Below are 20,290 nucleotides of genomic sequence, written 5' to 3' on the forward strand. Positions count from 1 at the left end.
ACACATTCAGCTTCCAAAGGGTTAGCATAGCAGGCAGGAGAGGAAAGAGATGGATTTGGCTCATAATAGTCAAATTTCAAGGGTCCTCTCTCTACAAAAAATAAGTCTGCAGTCAGAACAGCCAAAAGCTGCAGGGAAGTTGGAGCCGGGGGGCTGGTCTAGCTGTTATAAGTGTTTCTGTTGCTCTTCAGAGCTGAATGCTTTTTCAAACGCCTAGCAATGGATATTGATTTCGGTCTGAGAGTAGCAGCCTCCTCCCCACCCACCCTCCCACCCACCCTGAAGTGACTCTCTCAGCAGGATGCACTGTGGCTATAAGTCTTCTGCTTAACAGCAAAGCAACACATTCTGGCAAACATCTTAAATATATTCATAGGACATCTGTGACTGGGTTTGGAGGGGAACCAAACAGGGTAAAGGGAATAGGAGTGAAACAGGAAGAGGGGGACAAGGGAGGGAAGGGATGGGAAGGTTTAAAAATGTTAACTGTTCATGAAAGATAAAAGTCATCTTCTGATATAGCAGCACTTTAGCAGTCAGCCGCGCCGAGTAGACCCTGTCTGAGATCAACCGCATGCCAACTTTGTTCCAGAAACAAGTCTGAGAGCCTCTCTCTTCAGCAAGTATTGGTTACGTGGATAGTTCTTTTGTCCTGGCATTGGCAGATAATTTAAATACTGCAGCTTAAATGAGTCCTGGGAATAAAAAACAGAACAAACCAAACAAACCCTACTCGTACTACGTCTTTTAATAATTTAAAAGAACACCTGATTGACCAGGGTCAGAGAAAATCAAGACAGTGGATCTGACAGATCTGTAGTGTCACTGTACATTTACCAATCAAACCAATGGAATACAGGATGCACCCCAAGACAGAGCACTTTAAGACGAAAATGTCACCATGGACACCCCCCTGCAGAAGCCTGTCAGCTCTTCTGCCATTTTTCTCAAGCTATTAACAGTAATTGTGCATGTACCCACCAATGTGGGCAGTCATGCTATCCCACTCCACTCGTACACATCAAATCCACTCTACAACCGACCCAAACATATGAAATATTATGTCCTCCCTACACTGTGCTGGCAAAGACAGAAGGGTAAGGCGATGGGCAAACCAGCCAGGCTTGATACGAACAATTTAATGCTCCTGCTATGCTAGAGAGAATGAGGACTAAGCCCTATCAGTAAATTATTTTGCATGTTGATGCATCTCGATTAAATTTGCCTGGGCTTGTGCCTCAGTGTCTCCTCCCCTAGCCAAACTGCTCTCTTGAATCAGCTTGCTGCAGTGAGAAGAATGGTCACCACTTCAGAGGGAGGGAATAAAGCTGACGCTTCTTGGCAAAACCCTCCTGCGAGGTGACAACTGCCCAGGGTCAGGCCATCTGCATCCCCTTGTTAAGCAGCAGCTGCTCTACTCGCTCTACAGAAACCCTTCTTCCTTCTGGACAGCAGTGATAGCTGATTTAATTATTGATGATGATAGACAGAGGAGGAGGAGTTCTTCGGGGGAGCTCACAGCCACCACATGACACAAATCCTAAAACAAAGTTCCTATTCTAAGGTATCAAAACCATTCCTGCCCTTTTACAGGACAAGATGAGAAATACTGATAGACCCAGCCAGTTATTCAAGCAGCATGCTCACACTACATCCAGTGTCAACTTTGGGCCTGATTTTATTGGTTTTAATTTGTTTTTACCTGTGCGAGTGTGAGGTACAGTGTAGTGTTATTTATCTTGAGATGTAGGTGTATGTTCTGGACGGGGAACGAGTGGATTCTGCTTGTGTAGCTGGGTCATTCAGAAAATCCCAGATGAGGATGGTGTCATCGTGTGAGCTGCTGACGATCTGGAACTCGTCAAACTGAAGTCGAAAGACTCTTCCAGAATGCTCCTAAATGCAAGTGGGAGACACAGAATGTTACTTCACAAACTTGCTGGCACCTGGGATGGAGCACAAATGATTAACCTGGCCTTGGATTCTAGGGCTACATTAACTTCTTAGTAAAGCCCAGGACACACTGTGCATCACCATCACACAGTGTAAACAGAAAGCCCTCTTTCAGTGAAGGGGTTTGCCATATCCAAATATTTTGCTCACAGGAAGTTTACATTACAGTTATCCTGTTACTCCTTTAATCCCAATATTGGACTTGCACTGTGCAGAACAAACAAAGCTCCTTCCACCTCACAACTGAGTCTAGGGAGGCTGACAGAAGCACTGTCTTCCTTGCTCCACGGTGAAACTCCTTCCCGAAATCACAGCACTCCCAGAGGCAGCAGGTTACAGGGGGAGAGATGAGAGCCTCGCAATTCAAGGCTTGGCACCACTGCCACTGCTGAAGAGGAAAGAGCTTAATACAGGAAGACACTAAGGAGCTTGTTGTAAAGTCCAGTGACACTGTAATAATTCCTCCTGAGCAGTTCTAAAAATATGAACTAGAAAGGGCACGCTTCACAGGCGGTCTGCAGTCTGCTCTGAGGCTGAGTGGAAATGGCATGACGACTTGGCAAGAGTTCAGACTGTAATTAACAGGAGGAGGGAACGGCAAGATCCTGGGTATCACAGAGCAAATCCACTATGCTTTCCCTTTTGTGTTGCCTGTCTTTTTCTTGGTGCTTACACTGCTGCAAGAGTGAGCAGTGGCCTCCCTGGAACTGAAACCATGCAAGTAGAGTGAGCCCTACCACTTCTATTAATAATATATTCCTCCTCAGTGCTCACGTGTTTTAAGGGGGCTAGGGTCAGGAGAAAAAACATACTTTAAAATATTTTAGTACTGAAAATAGAGGTTTCTCAAATATTTAGACAAAAGAGAATTGCTGGCTACTAAACAGGAAGCTTCTGTCTTACAGCACAGGGCTACAAAAATACTGCTTGCTTTGCAAAGCACAACAGCAGCTTTCAAGTGATAATCGGCATTTTTAAATTAAATTAACTGAAAATACAAAAAATACCAAAGAGAAATGCTTTCCCGGGGTCTGTGTAGTAGCAGTGAAATAAGTGAAGCCCTTGCTGAAAAACACCAGTATGGCAGTCAGATGCACTGAGGGACTGTGTACCAAAAAATGCCAAGACAGAGAAAGAGTGGAGAGAGAGAAGTACTTCCAAAGCTTGTTTCCAAAACTCCTACTTTTGTGCCCATTGCAGGGGCAATAAGCAGGCTGCACACCCAAAGTTGAGGCCACAAGGACCTGAACCTCAGCAAGAAAAGCTGAACCCTGTGCTTTTTCTGTGCCTGGAAAGCTTCTGTCAAATTCATGTGGCCACTGTTCCAGCTAATGGAAGACAAAACTGGAAGGGACCTGGCATGCAGCGAGCATTTGTTATCTGTGCACTTTCCTCCTACTGTTTGAAAATTGAACACAAGCAGCAGGAGACTCACGATATTCATTGTGTAGCCAGGTTTAATTTTGGAGGCTGAGGGAAGAGGAAAAAAAAACCCCAAAACCCAAACCATGGGTAAGTGGGTATAAGGACACCCTGTTGTCAAAAACATGAAAAGTCCTAAAAGCACCACAACAGCCTCCTCTGCCCCCCTCTTCTGGCCCCCTCCATCGCTATCAAATGGGGATTTATGAGTAACTGTGTGTTGAGATTCCTCTAGTGTTTCTATCCCACCGCTTCTGATTTATAATATAATTAGCTGGGGCACTTTGGCTGTCCACTGCTGGAAAATGCAGAGGAAATCGCACCAGTTAAATTAAGTCTACAGGTTACTAGGCACACATTTGTCTCAGGCTGGAGCAGGAGCAGTACTAACACCAAGCTGAAGTCAGCCTCTTGGGATATGTGCTCATAGGCACAGAGTTGTTCCACAGTTTGGAACTGGGTGGCCGATGACAAAGGGGTTTTCTGGATTTCAGCCACGAAACTATTTGCAGTTCTATTTGGCTAACAAGAAGGTTTTTCAACACAGTACCTGCAGGCATCCAAGGCTCTCACAGACTCTTACTCTGGAGCTTATGGTCCAAATACATGATTGGAAAAGAGTTAGCACGGCTTAATGATCTACTGCCTGTCAATGGAGTCACAGTAACCCTCACAGCCTGCACCAAATGTAAAGTAAAACACTTTAGTGAAATCTACAGCACCGGCAGCAATTCAGGTGGTTGATGAGTGTACAGAAGGTCAGCTAGCACAGCTCAGCTGGTGAAGGTAACCACACTTTTAGACAATCAAGACAGCCTCAGTATGCTCTTGGTTTAGAGCACTGAATATAGTCACACACCACAGCAGGGAAAGGTTTAACTATACCAACTCCAACACTGCCCAAACACTTCTTAGCGAAAAAATGGATACATTTAGTACTCCTTTGTCAATGAGAATTTTCAGAAGAAAAGTTGGACACCCACAAAAGCCAGAAGCCCTAGAAATTATTTCTAGATCCATCCTGCAGAGTGGGTTAGGCTGACTTGAGTTTCCACGACTCAAGGCAGCCCTGATCAAGCACACTTCTCTGCCCCCTCCACCAACCCTACCAAAACCACTTACCACAAGGGTTCGCAAGCAGAGGGTCCCTGCTGGAGCACGGGGGTCCAAAGCAGCCACAAGATCCCATACTTTGATTTTCCTAGTAGTCAAAAAATGGACAAACATCATGGCTTCATTAAAAAGAGCAGGTGCTTGCAGAAAAAATTAACTGTTAATACAGCTTAGCTAATACACCAGTTCAAGGAAAATTACAGCAATCCTTCTGCTCTGGAGACCTGGTTCTTGCATTTCCCCTTTGTAAAGCTTACAGAGCTTAATGGGAGAAAAAAACTGGCTGTCAACAAAGTAAAACACATAAAACCCAGGTGGCAATAACTAACACATGGGAATGCAGATACCTAGTTTGTGATGGCAAACAGCTCACAAGACAACTACAGATGGGATAGATTGTTCTTACCAGTGGTTCAACTACAAGAGGTTTCAGGTTGAGTCAGTCAGGTATTCTTACAAGCTAAAGAATTGGACCACACACTTCAAACCACACTGACTGGCTTCAAAACAAGAAAATAAAGTATACTTTGTCCTGATTTACTGGCCATGACAAGGTCTGCTTGGTATGACATACAAGGGGTCTGATATTGATAAGGAAGATACAGCAAAGTGGGATGTGAGAAGGAGCAGGAAGATGCACTGACGGCCTCACCCATCATATGCCCCACTGACTATCCTCTTGTTATCAAAGCGTATGCATCTCACCAACTCTTCATGGCCTTCCAGTACTCGTAAACACGCCCCACACTCGATATCCCACAGCCTGGAAGACAGTACAAAGCAACACCAAGAATTTCTGAGTATCTGATCATCACAATGACACATTCACTCTTTGCTTGTAGCTAATGGAAACTTGGAAATAAAGATTACAATGAAACAACAAAGAAGATCCAAGCTACACTGATCACTGCTTCCTGCTGTTAAGCAGATGCATGCTTTTCAACATGACCCTGTTACATTATAATATCACATGGGAGATGAGTCAGAGATCCAAAAATGTTAAGACCACTTGTATCTAGCAGCTATTGCTCCAGTAACACAGGATATCTTCCAGTTATCTTCACAGTGAGCCTCATAACTTTATTTCACTGAAAATAATTTTCCATAAAAGCATCCTGCCTTTATTTTAAGATGTTAAGAGAGGGAGATTTACCAATCCCATTGGTAGCTTGTTCCAATGGGTAAGATCACCTTCACAGGGAACAACTGCCCTTTCTGTACCCCTACATGACTGTTTTGGATTTGGAGACTAACATCAGACAAACTGAGACATCACCACAGAGTGGTGAAAGTACAAGAATTAACATGCCCTTTTTATTTCTCATTTCTCCCACTGCAGGTATGTTTACTGTAATCTAGGGACCCTAGGCATATATGGGCACTCTACACTTAGTATTGTGTAATACATTTCTTTTTGCTCCCAAACAATTCCTGTGGCCCTCTGTTAACTGTTCCTAATAATCCAATACATTTTAAAAAGTTCTGGCACCAAACCCAGCACACAGTATCCCAGAGAAAGACATGGCGATGTGCTGTTCTCCCAACTGTACACATCTGGGCTCTGGGAAGGATTTTTAGTATGCAGTAGAAATTAAATTACATTACAATTTTTGGGTTGGACCCAATGATCTCTTGAGGTCACTTCCAACCCCTACAATTCTGTGATTCTGTGTTTTTTACACTTACACACTACCTTGAAAAATGTTTAAGAAACACTTGAAAGAGTTATGAAGTAAGTCTATTTCTTTTCCATGCTTCTGTCAGGTCTTTGACATAACTCCCAACTACCATGGATAAACAAAGACTGCTTGCCCACAAGAACTGGAATTCTTTGACATGTATTGTTTAGAGGTGCTCCAGCTCTGCCCAAGACATCCTCTGCTCATAGGGGGATCTTAACAGCAGTATGTGCTGCAGCTCCCTGCCACACAGCTGAAAGAATGCAGCCACAAATGTTCTACGTGTTCATCAGTTAGCAATCAGACTGACACGGACTTCACAGGAGTGAGAAATACGGGCAGGTTCATGGACTTTCTCTGGGTGACACATCTCGAAGCAGTACAGCTGCTGAGGGGTCAGGTCACTTTTCCTTGAGACAAAAGCAGAAAGAGACAAATTGTCCCCACATATTTTACTCCTGAGGTCCCTCAGAGAATAACCCAAGTTGGTGGATAAGGATTGCAGCTGTCCTGCCACAACAAGCTACTCCCACTTTGGACAACAGAGGAAGGAACTGAACTCCTCTGTCCCTATAGAACTGGGAAAGGACTTCTCCACGTACCCATCTGAGGCCAATGAGGAGCCCAAGGTGAGTATTTGACCTGTAAAGTTGAGCTTTCAGGAATCTGTGAAGATCCCAATAGTTTTCATGTGAGTACCAGCACACTGGTCAAGGACAGAGCAAGCAACTCCATAGCAAAGGTCAGCCAAAGGCACTCTGGTTGGCCAGAGAGCATTAAGTCTCTCAAGGACTGTAAACAGGACATACAATGCCAGAAATTAACTGGTGCAGAAAGGTCTGAAGAGCAATCTTGTGCCAGGAACTTCCGTGCCATGTGTTTCCATTCCTTGCCATCAATCCTGAGATTGCCAGCAGCTCTAGGAGGCTGCATCACACTAATGCAGGTCTGTAGTTTTAAATCTCAGTTTAGGTTTTACCTGAATCTGAACGGGATTAGAAGAGATGATCTGCCAAGGGTACCTCCCAGATTTGATAACCTTCTCAAATTTCTACTTTAAATAGTCAGAAGACCAAATAGCAAGAGCACTACTCTTATGGCTTGAGAATTAACTAGAAAAAAAAAATCAGTACCAAGTGTAAGCAGTTAAAAGCACTACCACTCTTCCTTCCTATAGCTTTAGGACATTTTCTGGAAGTAGGGGAAGGTCTGTAATTATCTCAGCTTTTAATTCACTTGGAAGTCCTGGCAGAGCCAGGAGTTGTACAGAAGACAGGTGAGTCTGAATCTCCATCTTCTAGAGAAAATGCTTTGGTCTAAACAGTCCAGTATCAGATGCCCATGTGTGCACACACTGGAGGTTGAACACACACATACAAACCAACCACTCGTCTAAATATTAGCCCAAGATGATTCTATTTCCTTGCTCTAAATTATCTTCCTTTTTTTTCCCCTTTTTTCTATACCATGCTTGTCTGTAGCAATTAAGAACTTTGGCCCTAGAGGCTCAGATACTGAAGTGATTGGATTAAACTTGAGGGAACAATTTCTACCAGATGGAACTCGGCACAATGACAGCGATGCCTACGTAACTGTGTCCTCATACACTGGTAACATTTCTGGCCTAAAATAAAACTTGAATGACTTTTATACGTGGAGTTTCTCTACAGAAGAAAGATGATTTCTCAGCTACTTCACATGTCTGCACATTTATAGTTGCAAAAGTAGAAATCACAGAGTCATCTTTTTGGAAAAAGTTTCCCTGCAACTGAGGAAGGATGAACTTAAAATTCTGTATCAGGAGATGGAGCCTTCTAAAGGCCAACACACAACATATAGCATTTTACAGCAGATTAAAATGAAGCATAGAAAACAATGAACCACCCACAAAGATGACTTAGTAACCTGCCCTTTCTTAATCACCCTTCCACTGACAGGTGCCCTCTGCTAATGGCTGGGAGAAAACAATGTGACCAGGTAAGTCTTGTGCCTTGCCCACACAACTGCCAAACTTGACTTTCATTAGGATTCACCACCAACATTCCTGAAATTCTAGCACAATTTATCTGTCAACTAGTGATTTTGTCCAACATAGGCATAAAAGTAACTGTATTCCTCTTTAGCATTATTGCTATCTTGAAGTTTATTTTTATTAGCATTGCAAATCATATTTTAGATAATTCCCTAACTGCTGTAATATTTAATTACTTTTTACTCTAATTCAGAGACCAATGGCAAAGGGTTATTCTTTTCTGTTTGCCGTGCAGGAGCTCTCACCATGTGTAAGTGGTGCTACTCTTACACGATGCCTGGTAGAGAGAGAGACGTTCCATCTCTCTTGGTCATGCTCTTAGGCAGCCCTATACTCACACCTGGCCCAATGACCTGGTGATGTCAACCAAAGGAGCATTTTCCTACAGAATGCAAAGCAGGGAGAGCCAGTGTGTTGCAAATGAAGTCCACAGGCAAACAGCAGTACAAATCATTCTCACTGAGGTGAAATTACTGACATGCAAAGTGAAAGGTTTCTGCTTACACTGTCCAGCTTTCAAGCTTTATCAGAAGGCAGACAATTATTAAAAGCAATGACAAAGACAAAAGGGAGGTTGCTGCTTATAAGACAGGGCCATTTCCCTACATTATGTACATTACTATTGGAGATTGGTGGGACATCCCACTGCCAGCAGCTGCAGGATGTAGGGAGAAATCCTGGCTCATGATACCAGGAGTTAAATCTCAGATTGCAACCGGGGCAGCTGGAGAAGTGCAAAAGGCAGCAAACTGAACTTTGTGTTCTAAACCAGCTGTTCCAAACTTAACCAGGTGCCAAGTACCACAAGAAGAGTTTGGCGAGAGCCCAGGAGGATTTCTGCAGAGGATTAAATGCCTCTTACTGCGAATCTGACCCCTTTAACTAGACACATAGCCCAATTAAAATATCACAAGAGGACATCACAGAAAGTGGTACTTGCCAGCTCTTTCATACACTAGAATTGTCAGAGCAATGCAACTTGTTGATTAGTATGGGACTCTTGAGATATGGAGGATGAAAGACAACACAGTAAAACAGGCTTCTAATATCTCTTTCCAGTAGTTCCCAATGTTCTATACCAAAGGAAGCATATTTCAAAGATGACAAGGGTACTGAGCACTTCAGCTGCCTAACCTCCACACATCCCAGGGAATCTAAGACAATGGGCTTGCACAGAGCTCTGCAAAGGGGAGTGTGTCTCTCACCTGATAGTATTATCTGAAGAGCCGCTCACTACTAGCCTGTCTCTGTACTGCAGACATGCAATGCCTCGTTTATGGCCATTTAAGGTGCGCACAAATTCACAGGTACTAGTGTTCCATACCTACGACAGAAAGGGGGGAAGGAACCACACAAAGTTATTAAGAAGAGACTAACAAAAGCCAGTATCTGTATGATACATAGGTGCATCCAGAATGCTCTTCATTGAAGATGCTATCATCATTACCACTCTGGTGACTCATGACTATAGTCTACAAGTGTTAGGGTCACTGTACACAGATTTTTGCCACATCATATGAGAATCAGCTTCCAAAATCAGGCTTTAGCATTCTCCATCTGTGATTTAGACAGGATCTCAATCTTCCTCAGTTTTAACGCTGCTGACTGGGATCACAGCAGTAACACTTAAATGACTCCTATCCACTCACCTTCACTTACGACCCCGCATTGTCCTCTGAAAACTATTTGAATGACTGATCCTGAACAGATTATGGAAGTGGTTAAGTTGAAAAAGAACACAGAAAAAACACCCGTTCTCAACTGCAGCTGTACCTGGATCTGATTTGCCATACATAAACAAGCTGTGCAAGCTCAACAGAGGAGGGGTGAAGGGAAATGAGCAGCAGAACACTGCCGCTAAAGGAAGATCTGTGTAATAACTGCAAAGGACCATTTTCCCTGACTGATTCTTGTTCTTGGTTACTAAATACCCCAGTGCTGCAAATAAAGCATCTCTGAAACACCTCACCTTTATAGTTCTGTCACCTGATGCTGATACAATGTACTTGTCATCAAAGTCCACTACGTTGACAGCAGCTCGGTGCCCTACTAGCACCCTCCTCAGCGTGATGTCTGTTGGTGAAGCCATGTCCCACACGGCAATGGATCGGTCTTTGGAGCACGTCACCATCATGCCGTTGTTGAAACGGAGGTGCAGTACTGCTTCGCAGTGGTGGATCAGTGTATTCAGCATCTCGCCAGCGTTCACGTCCCAAACCCTGCAGTTTCAGATTTCAAACCATAGAGAAGAGTTAAAAAACTGTCCAGTGGGTTTTCTGCAGTGAGAGAGGTAACTGACTCTCTAGGACTATTAGAGAAGCAAACACCACAAGGTATACCTGCATCTTTTAAATAGTTCATTAAAAGATCTATTATATAAACTCGTTGATTATGCATACATCGAGACAGTCCAGCAGCCAAAAACCCTGCAATGCAGTTAACACCATAAAAATAACCCAGCCAGGAAAAAAACATTCTTTAATTAAGGGAATTTAGTGCTGAGGAAAGGTATGAGATAGACGGCCTTAAAGACTGATGTTTCCTGCTTGTGCCAGCCCACTACACATTCCACTTCCAGTCGATGAGAACTTAATCGTGGAGAAGCAAGTTCAGTGACAGGTTTAATTTTTGACCTCTCTCACAGGACTATCAGCTCAAAGGATAATTTATACAGAAGCAGAAGATAACACTTTTCAAACAAATGTAAGTAATTGCCACAAGTTGCACCACGAATTGCGTTTACCCTGCAGTGCATCTGGTACACAGCTACATTCCAGGAATGTGCTGAATTCCCAAATTAAGATAGAGTATTTATGTCAGTTTAATGTTATTGGAACCAACTGTTTCAGCTGAAAGATAATTTAAGATGAAAGTTACGACAAAGTCTTCACACAGAACTTCCAGGGCTGGAAATGAAGATTTTAAGCCTTAAAAATGTTTCTTTTGGGCCATTTTGTTGTCAAACTTCTTTAACCCTCCATGAAGAGGTTTATTTTGGCACTATCACACCTGTATCCCAGATGCACTACGTGAGAGCAGAAAATGGCTGTATCATCAGGCACATCAGACACCGTGGAAGTTAAAACCTTTCTCTGCCAATAAGGCAAGCAGCAAGACAAGGCAAGATGTGAGAAAGACTTCTAATGTCTTATTTGCTAACTGTGGAGGCTGAAGTGCATCAACTTATGGACTATAACTGTGAAAGAGAACTACATTCCAATTATAAAATGCAAAGGAGAACAACCCACAGACTGGAGACCTGAGCCATTAAGACATGAGCAGTTTGCAGAGAGGGTTGCCAAACTGAACAGGAGCTGGAGACCTACTGACTTCTTTGGACAAGTGCATGCCTGAGATCTCAGAAGCATTAAGAGCCCATCTGTACTGTCTATTGGATGAAGCCCCTCTTCCTGAGGAGACCCAAGGATAAAAGTGATGCATCCTATGTGCCTCTGGGGTCTGCACAAACATTTAGAGATACAGTGGGAAACAAAGTATTTCTGGGCAAGTAGCCAGTCTGCAATTTGGCCTGCCTGGCCTGATATGAAGACGATAGTGCTTGTTACAGATACCAGCCTCTCCTTTTGCGATCTGTTTCACACAGTGCAGTTCCCACACAGTCCCCAGGCAGGTGGTGTTGCCGAAATTTTGGATTCCTACTAATGCTAGGACCCCAAAATCTAGCAGCACCACAAGACTGCATGCATCACATGTCAGGAACTAAATTTAATGGTTATTAGCCCAACAGTGGTAGTTCACATGCAAGCACGGTCATAACCATGAAGGGCTTGCAGCCATAGGAACACATGCTAATATTGCTTCATAAAAGGCCACTGACACAGATTTTCGTTTCTATAACTTCACTGCATGGGTACTGTCTGTACTCTGAAAAGAAGAGAATATATAACAAAATAGACAAGACAGACTTGCTCCTTCAACATTCAAGTGTGTATTGCAATTCACTAACTCATATATGACTGTCTTAGACTCTCTGGGATCCTGTAATATGTCTAGTGAACTTCACATCAGCACAGCATGCACTGTAAGTGCTGACTTTAGCTGTCCAGCCTTTTGCTGGAGACTAGAAGGAAAGCAAGGTTAGAAAGATGTAATAAAAATACACATCATGCTGAAAATCAATTAAAAGTCACAGGAGATCTAGTCATACATCTCTTGTTAAAATTATGTGACAATGGATGACTAAACTTGCTTTGAAACCTTCAATCAACTTTTAAAAAGTTATTCTCAACGAGAATTTAAAACTTTCTCAGAGAGTGTCAAAACATGCAAAACCTTGGTGAAGTGCCAGATGGCCTTTCTAAGTCATCTTGATTTTGACTGGCCTTTGCTTAGGTTCTCATTTCTCCTTGACAGTCATTTGCACGGACATCTGATAAACAAGGACAGTACACTCCTGAACAAATATGCTGAACTACATCAAGGAGCTGACTGAACAGCACACATTTAGGAAAAAATCATTTCATCTTAAGAGGCAAACAGAAACTTCCAAATCACAAGCACAAACCTGACTGTTGAGTCTGAAGATCCAGTAATGATCACCCGCTCATCGTACTGGAGGCACAGGACAGAACCCGTGTGGCCGGTGAGAATTCTCTTGCACTCCAATGTGTTCTTATCCCAGATCTAAGATAGGAAACATTCAAAACCAGACAGCTCAGTAAGATTTTAATCTTTCTGCACTTACTGGTTTGACTGGTCTGGTTTTTACTATAACTCATCAACCATAGTGCAGTTAGAACATACTTAGTGGAGTCTGTAGGGTCTTCTACAGACTCATTGGTGCACTACATTAACATCCCTGATATTACTGGCTTTACTATGAACATTAGTTTCACCCTTCTCATCGGAGCACAGGGCATGGTAATTACGCTGCCTGTAATTACTGATGGGCAAAAACTCTGCTAGCGAAGTCTGTAAGAAAATGGGGTCTCTCTTGCCAGATAAAAGAAGCATACATGCTGTGCTGGTGTGAGGTGGGGGAAGGAGAAGGCTAGGTTACTAAGAAGAGATTGAGTAGGTGTCACAGAAATTAGGACACCAGTATTTATGGCATAGACACTGCATGCCATTAGTGAGCATTCTCACCTTAATAGTATTGTCTCGTAGGCCACTTACGATCTTCTGATCATCGTACTGTAAACAATAAACCCCTTTGCTTGTCTCGCTCCGGCAGTGAATCCTCTGTAAACTGTGCCTTCCACACCGCCAGTTTGACTCTATTGTCTTGAGGAGAGACAGGAGACAAAAGAGGAGTAAAAATAAAGCACAGAACTGTCTCCCCATTTTTTGAGAAGAGAGCAGATCCTTTTCTTCACACTTTTTCCTGCAATCAGGCCCTTCTAGAAGAAGTAACACATGTAATAGAACTGATTAAACGGATAAAAGCCTGGAAAACATCGTGGCTAAACTCATCTGTGTTATCTGGAATGGTGAGGGAGAAGTGTCCTAGAAGCTTTTTTCTATCTCCAGCTCTTAATCCCCTGTGACTCAAGGACAAAACAACTGCAGAGAAAATCTCAGTTGAGCTCCAGCTAAGTGCTTGTACAAACTTTTCACAACTGTGACTGAGCACTGCTTTTGCTGTTAGGAAACTAGCAGAACATGGTGTTTTGACCACATTAGATACAAGGCAGCCATGCTCAGGTGCCTCCTGTTTCCCTGGGTCTTAGGACTGCAGTCTGCAACAATGCACCTTCTCCCTGGTGCAGCTCCTGATACCTGCCCCTAACATCATATTACGTCTCATCTGTGACGGGTGGAGCAAAGTGCTGTGGGATAGAAAAAGCCAAGGCAGTATGGTGCTGCTGTGGTATCTGTCATTAAAGGTACAGAGGCTCCATCTTCAAATAGCTCACTGAACAATCCGACTCATCCTCTGTCTACAGATGCAGTGAAGCCTGGGAGTTTATTTAACTATCTCAGACCTACAGCCTCTGGACAAACACAGACACATCAGATTTAAAGACTTATTAGGATTTCAGCATCATGAATAAATCAGAGAGATTTAAAAGCAAACCACCAAACACCACCAGATATGGAAGCTGTTTCTTACCTCTATGTCCTGTATAATTTTGGGATAAAGTGCTCTGTAGAAGGAGTTGGGTGGTGCAGTCCCATCAGGAGGTTTATTTTTAAATAGATACTGTCCCCTGGAAGACAAAGAACACTCCCACTGAACACAAATCATGTTTCAGCATTTTGGAGAAATGTCTTCCTGGCAGTTTACAAATGGGTAACCACTGCTGAAAAGCACAGACAGATTCATACTCAAATTTAATTTACTTAGTAAGACAGGGTGGTTCCTTGTTTGTCCTGCAACATGTCAGTGTTGCGCTTTGACACTGAAATACTGATGGAATTCTGTGCCTAGTCATTCAGGGAAGGGAAAACTGTTCTCTACTATAGACATGAGCCCGTTCAACTCAACAGGAGGTGAGAAGAGCTCACGCCCACAATACACATACCCACATCAGAGGTCACCTTTAAAATAAAGCACACAAAGAAAATGAGAGAAGCCAAGGAATCCTCAAACTCACTATGCGTTCAGGGCTAGCTTCTATCTGCACTAGCAGGAACAGTTATCAGGTTCGGTACATGGACATTTTATTGCTCCTCCTATATTTTGGTAACAAACACTTCATCTGTGGTGCCTCCCTCATTCCAACACTGATTTGGAATACTCATATCCCAAGCTAGATTTTTGCTACAAAAAAAAATCTGTAAACGGCAATCACTACCTGCTGTGTAAAAAACTTTAATTCCTCATCCTGAAGTTAAGAAGCCACCAAACACGGTGTGGAAGCTAGTAAACCCCACCATGGGCGTACTAACTGCTGTTCTGCCTGGCAATATGCCTCACAAAGTGGAGAGAGGCACAAATGCCTCCGAGTGTAATCCTGGCATCAGAGGCACAGAGTTTACACTGGGCCAGCTCTCCACTTCTTCCTCCCTTGCTCCATTATAGCATAATTAATTGTTCAACACTTCCTTGAGCATTTCTTTCTTGTCCTTTCCATACAGTAAACCTTCCAACTCATTTAAGGGGCTGTACATTTGCTGCCCTGATGTACAAGAACTAGGGAAATTACAGTGATGAAACAAAATTTTTAGGTTATAAGGCCTTATAACAATATACAAATAACAAATAACAAATGCTAAAGAACTTCTAATAATTCTATAAATAAAACACTTTAAGTATGACTTGAGAGAAAGGTGCTTTCCACTGCAGACAGAGCAATCATCTGAGTCTTCAAATACAGAGAGCCGCAGCTGTTCATATGGGGACAAACACATGTGAAGAGGGGACACATGGACACAGGCAAACCACTAACTAGTTGCCCATTTACTTTGATCCAGTCTGGAAGGGTACATATGAGTATTATCAGCCCAAGGAGATGAAAAACACTTTGGAGATAAATACCTAGGGCAGAAGACTTGGGGGAGCTCTATGACAATTGGTGTACAAGCCTACATGCCTGAAAAGCTGTCTGTTGTTTCTAACTTTACCAGCTGATCTCTTCAGGGTCTTACTGCTACCTATTAGCCTTGCCTTGCTGCATGTAGAGTCAGTTGTTCAGCTAAAGGATTGCTTGTAGTTTTCATAGCAGCCCAGTGGCTGTTGTGCTGCAGCTCTGGGATAAAGGAACTATTGTTTGCAGGTTTTGATGACTGCCCAATTCAATTGACTATTCAGATGGCCACAATCATGCCCAGATTTTGGGCTTCTATTTTATATTTCTCTAAATCTGTGTAACCTGTGCTGCCCCCTGAAAAGCTGTGAGTGAAGGCCACTGGGCTGCAGAACTAGGTGTTTCTGGTGTAAAACCATGAGCTGAAAATGCTGAAATCAGGCAGCCCATGTGCACAGCGAGGAGCTGCAAGCACGTAACACCAGCCACCTATCACTCTGAACTGTCCAGTTACTCACCTCCTTGTGCTATGCAGTGTTAGCACTGATGACAAGCTCTAAAGCTCTATATGGCAGAGATACAATCACATTGGGTATTTCTTGTCTGCCTCTCTCAACCACTCACCATGTCTGCATATCTTCTAGAGCTAATCAGAAGGCAATCTGAAAGAAAGGGCACAACTTGCTCCTGTTGTGTCAAAGGAATCTCCAAGACACAGGGTAAAGCTGAAGAGGTGCAGTAACATGATGTGACTGTCCTTTGAGAGGAGGAGCAGGATTTGCAACTGTTTTTTCAGAAATGTCATGTGTCCATATGACTAGTAATTGGAGATGTTATTTCTCAAATCTGGAGGGAGGAACTTGAGAACTAACAGCTATGATCTCTGACAAGATGTACAGAACAGGTGAAGTTCCACAGGACAGGAAAAAGACAAATGTAGCTCTTGCATTTTACAAAGAAAGGAAGAAGGTCCATCAAGGAAATAGTGGACCATCCAACTCAACTTTGACAGCTGAGCAGTTCTAGAGCACACAGTCAATCAGATGAGTGCCTGGAAGGTTACAAGATGACAAACAACAGGTAAACTGATCAGTCCAGAATACACCATGTCAAACTGACCCAATTTCTCCTCATAAGCTATTCTCATGATTTAGCTAGAGAAGTATGATCTTCGAAGAGCAGAAGCATGGACACACAGATGGCTGGACAGCGCCGTTTACCAATGGTGCACTGTCAAACAGGGTGGCAGCTTGGATCCTGCATGGAATCTGTCCTAGATGTGTCATCATTGAACATTCCATTAATGACAAAGAATGGAACAAGGAGTGCATTTATTACCTGGACATTGATACTAAATTTGGGAGAAGCTACAGGCACTTTGGAGGACAAGATTAAACTCATAATGCTCCTGACAAAATGGAGAAATACCAAACAATAAATAGAATCTAATTTGATATGTACAGGTGCCAAGTTCACCACTGAGTAACTTCCACAGAAAGGCCAGTTAATTAAATGACTAGTATGCCCCCCCCCCCCCCTTTTATTTTTTAAAGTACATGTTCTACTGGAAAGCATAAAATGCTGTGGCCTCCATATGGCATGCAAAGCAATGCTTCCCACCCCCCCAAACTCTAGTGATGCCTCAGAAGATGTAACCCATCCAGCTCATTACACCATCCTCCAAGAATGGAGTGGAGTACTTGGGGAGGGTGATCTAAACAGAGAAAACCAGGAATGACAAGATGACACAACACAGGATTGATAGTGCATCCAAAACGTACGATCATCTCCCAGCATGGAAAAGATTACTAAAAAAGGAGAGTAAGGAACTGTCCTGTGTGTTTGTGTAGATGAAATACAACACGCTGAATCGCGGCTAGGAAGACAATCTGTATTTTAGGAAAATCTTTCTAACATTAAAGTTAGTGAAGGAGTGGAATTCCTTGCTCAGGTAAGGTCTGGGGAATCACCATCATTGAAGGTTTTTAAGAACCAAGTTAGATAAACATCTGGGAAGGCTTAAGAGAAATGCAGCTCCTCCTTTGGGGAAACAGGAGGGACTAAACAACCTCTCAAGGTCCTCTTTGGACTTACTGTGACCTCAACAATACAGACCCAAAACAGAAGTTCTGCAGAGAACAAGGTAGTAAAAGGAATGTAAAAGTTACCTACCATCGCCATGCTTGTGTTTATTTTACACTCAATAAACATTACACTATTGGATGCATATCAAAATAGTATTTATTTTTAAAGGATGTTTCATAACCCTGATTTACTCACCTTTACTTCTTGAGACAAAGAGTGTAACAAAATTAACCATAAAACAAGAGTCTTTGTTTGCAACTCTGTATCTTTTTCTTTTTAATAGCAACCAAAATGCCTGAGCTGTCACTTTTATCTTGTTTATGAAATATTCATACCCAGCTTCCTTTCTGCCAACATCCTAGGGACACCCTTGGAAAAGAAAATTATGTATTAAAGGACATACCCCTGAGAGGGAAAGTTCTAATGAAATGTTAACAGAGAGCTTCAAACTTGAGTGAGACCCACACTGTAGTAAGGCTATTCCAGCTGATTATTAACTAATCTATCTGCATTTCTAAAGTCCCCTATTCTCCGTGGTACCTACCCTCAGCTTCCAGTTTCAAAATTAAACAGATATCTAATAGTGAAAATCTGCTGAGGAAAACAAACAGACCTATCAGGAAACAACTAATTCATAGCACATGCTGCCCCACTGCCACCCCTAAAAAACCTCTTCTGCTCTGAACTGCTGACTAGTTCAGTGTTCCCCTGGGGCGTACACAGCTTCTTAATTTGAACTGAATGACAGCTGGGCATAAAAATCTCAGTCTGTATATCTCACTTGTCACAGTGGGATAAGAGCATGATCAGATGAGGAAGGTGAGGAAAAAGCCCCCGCACTGCCTGCACAGCCAAATGACACCTCAGCTCCCCAACCCACCGATTTTGATTTAAGCAACTCTCAGGTTTGGAACCAAAGTGATGTTTCAGGATGCTACATAACCCTCTTCAAACATGGTTTGAAACACACAGCACCTACTGTCCTGAATGGCGACAAAAGAGGTAAAGATGCAGTCTGCTCACCATCCTCTCCTCTCTGACAACCCCCTCCACAGGGAGTCTGTCCTGACCATTCTCTCGATGAGCTTCTTCCACAGCATGCCGTCTGACGTCACCCGGTACCACTCCTTGCACACCAGCTCAGCAGCACACAACGATTTGGCATCCAGGTATGACAGAATGTTCTCAGCAATGTGATCCAGTCCCCGAGCTGGGGTGGGGGGAAAACACCAAACAACAAAAGATTATTTGATGGGGAGACACGGAGTTTAAAACAAACTCCTGTTGACAGTACAAAGATACCCTCTCTTTCCATCTCCTCCACTGCATGCAGAGTGGCACCAAATGCACAGAAGAGCATTTGCAGCTAAGTTCAGGAGTGAACAGTGTTCTCCAACTTCCTTTGGATATAACACAACAAGTCATTAAAAATAATAAAGAATCCAAGAAGTCATTCCAATCTATTTCGATGGGTTTTAGCACTAGGGGGATATTCTATGGATGGCATTTCCAACTCAGCGACGCAGCCCCCAAAATCTCTCTATATTAGGACCATTTCTCATCTCACTGCTACAGCTGTTCTCATGTTCCAACGGCTCAAAAGCTGTTTTTGCTAAAGCAGTAGCTTTTAAACGTAATGAAGAAAAAAATATATATTCCCAATGTGTGCCCTGAAGGGTAGTGGTACCTTTAGACATGGGGGAGGGGAAGATATGCAGATGCACAGGGAAGTTGAGAGGGAAGGAGAGGCTGTGTAAGGAGAAAGTGAAGCAGGTTTGCTAGTTTAATTCATTTTAGTGGGTGGAGGAAAAATATGCACCAAAATGGTATCATTTGCAAATATTTTCCAGTGCAAGCACCAAGACTGCCTTTGTTTCAACATGGCTGGAGTGAAACATAAAGCAATTGCCTGGCTAGCACCAAGCAGCCCAACGTGACGTCTGCATAGCTGGGACCCAGGGAAGGTCATGCTACGTTTCTTAACTGGATGGATGTATTCAGTAAAAATGTTCCCTTACCCACTCAAATTTAATCACCAACAAGACTTCAGGAAAATAAGATGCCTTTTAAATGAGATGTTGCAAAAATACTGCTTCTCGTGGAGGCCGTTTAACGCACAAGTGAGACACACCATCCAGAGATTATCTCGCTTCACAGGTCACATTTCAGAGGCTTTGTGAAAGTTGTAGATTAGATGCCATCACCCCTCAGGCGTAATGTTCAGACCAACCCAAAAGGAAGCATGGCAGATTGGTATTACATGCATCTTCCCTTTGGTTTATATTTGGGACAGAGTTAAATACATCTTTTCTTGCTTTTAAGACAAGAGCCTCAAAGATCTCTCTGCTTGTGACCAACAGAAAAAGCAGCAAGTGCATTTTTACAGTCACATGTCTCTATTTCTGCAAACCCAAACTGTGTGCAATCAGCTGACTCTGATTAGAGTTTGTGAGACAGAAAAAGCTCAACCTTTGTTTTTGCCAACCAAAAGATTTCAAAATTACCTCCCAATGCATGAAAATGAGAAAACTCAGTGTGCCTCCTCTCGTTCCTTTCAAACATCCTACATTTATAAT

General features: G+C 42.9%; 1 protein-coding gene across 1 annotated transcript in view; it reads right to left on the reverse strand.

The window, feature by feature from the left end:
* Positions 1 to 302: 302 nt before the first annotated feature.
* The window catches only part of BTRC (beta-transducin repeat containing E3 ubiquitin protein ligase), a gene marked incomplete at its 5' end in the record, with an annotated part of 116,894 nt that continues 96,906 nt past the window's right edge, over positions 303 to 20,290 (reverse strand). Inside the window, 10 exons of the mRNA XM_084264375.1 lie at positions 303 to 695; positions 1,703 to 1,896; positions 4,498 to 4,576; positions 5,141 to 5,251; positions 9,405 to 9,523; positions 10,169 to 10,418; positions 12,725 to 12,843; positions 13,306 to 13,443; positions 14,273 to 14,369; positions 18,738 to 18,924. Coding sequence (XP_084120501.1) covers positions 1,735 to 1,896; positions 4,498 to 4,576; positions 5,141 to 5,251; positions 9,405 to 9,523; positions 10,169 to 10,418; positions 12,725 to 12,843; positions 13,306 to 13,443; positions 14,273 to 14,369; positions 18,738 to 18,924 — 1,262 coding nt within the window. The 3' untranslated portion in view covers positions 303 to 695; positions 1,703 to 1,734. The remainder of the gene's footprint in view (positions 696 to 1,702; positions 1,897 to 4,497; positions 4,577 to 5,140; positions 5,252 to 9,404; positions 9,524 to 10,168; positions 10,419 to 12,724; positions 12,844 to 13,305; positions 13,444 to 14,272; positions 14,370 to 18,737; positions 18,925 to 20,290) is intronic.

The sequence above is a fragment of the Gallinula chloropus genome (genome assembly GCF_964237585.1).
Source record: "Gallinula chloropus genome assembly, chromosome: 5".
Classification (NCBI taxonomy): Eukaryota; Metazoa; Chordata; class Aves; order Gruiformes; family Rallidae; genus Gallinula; species Gallinula chloropus.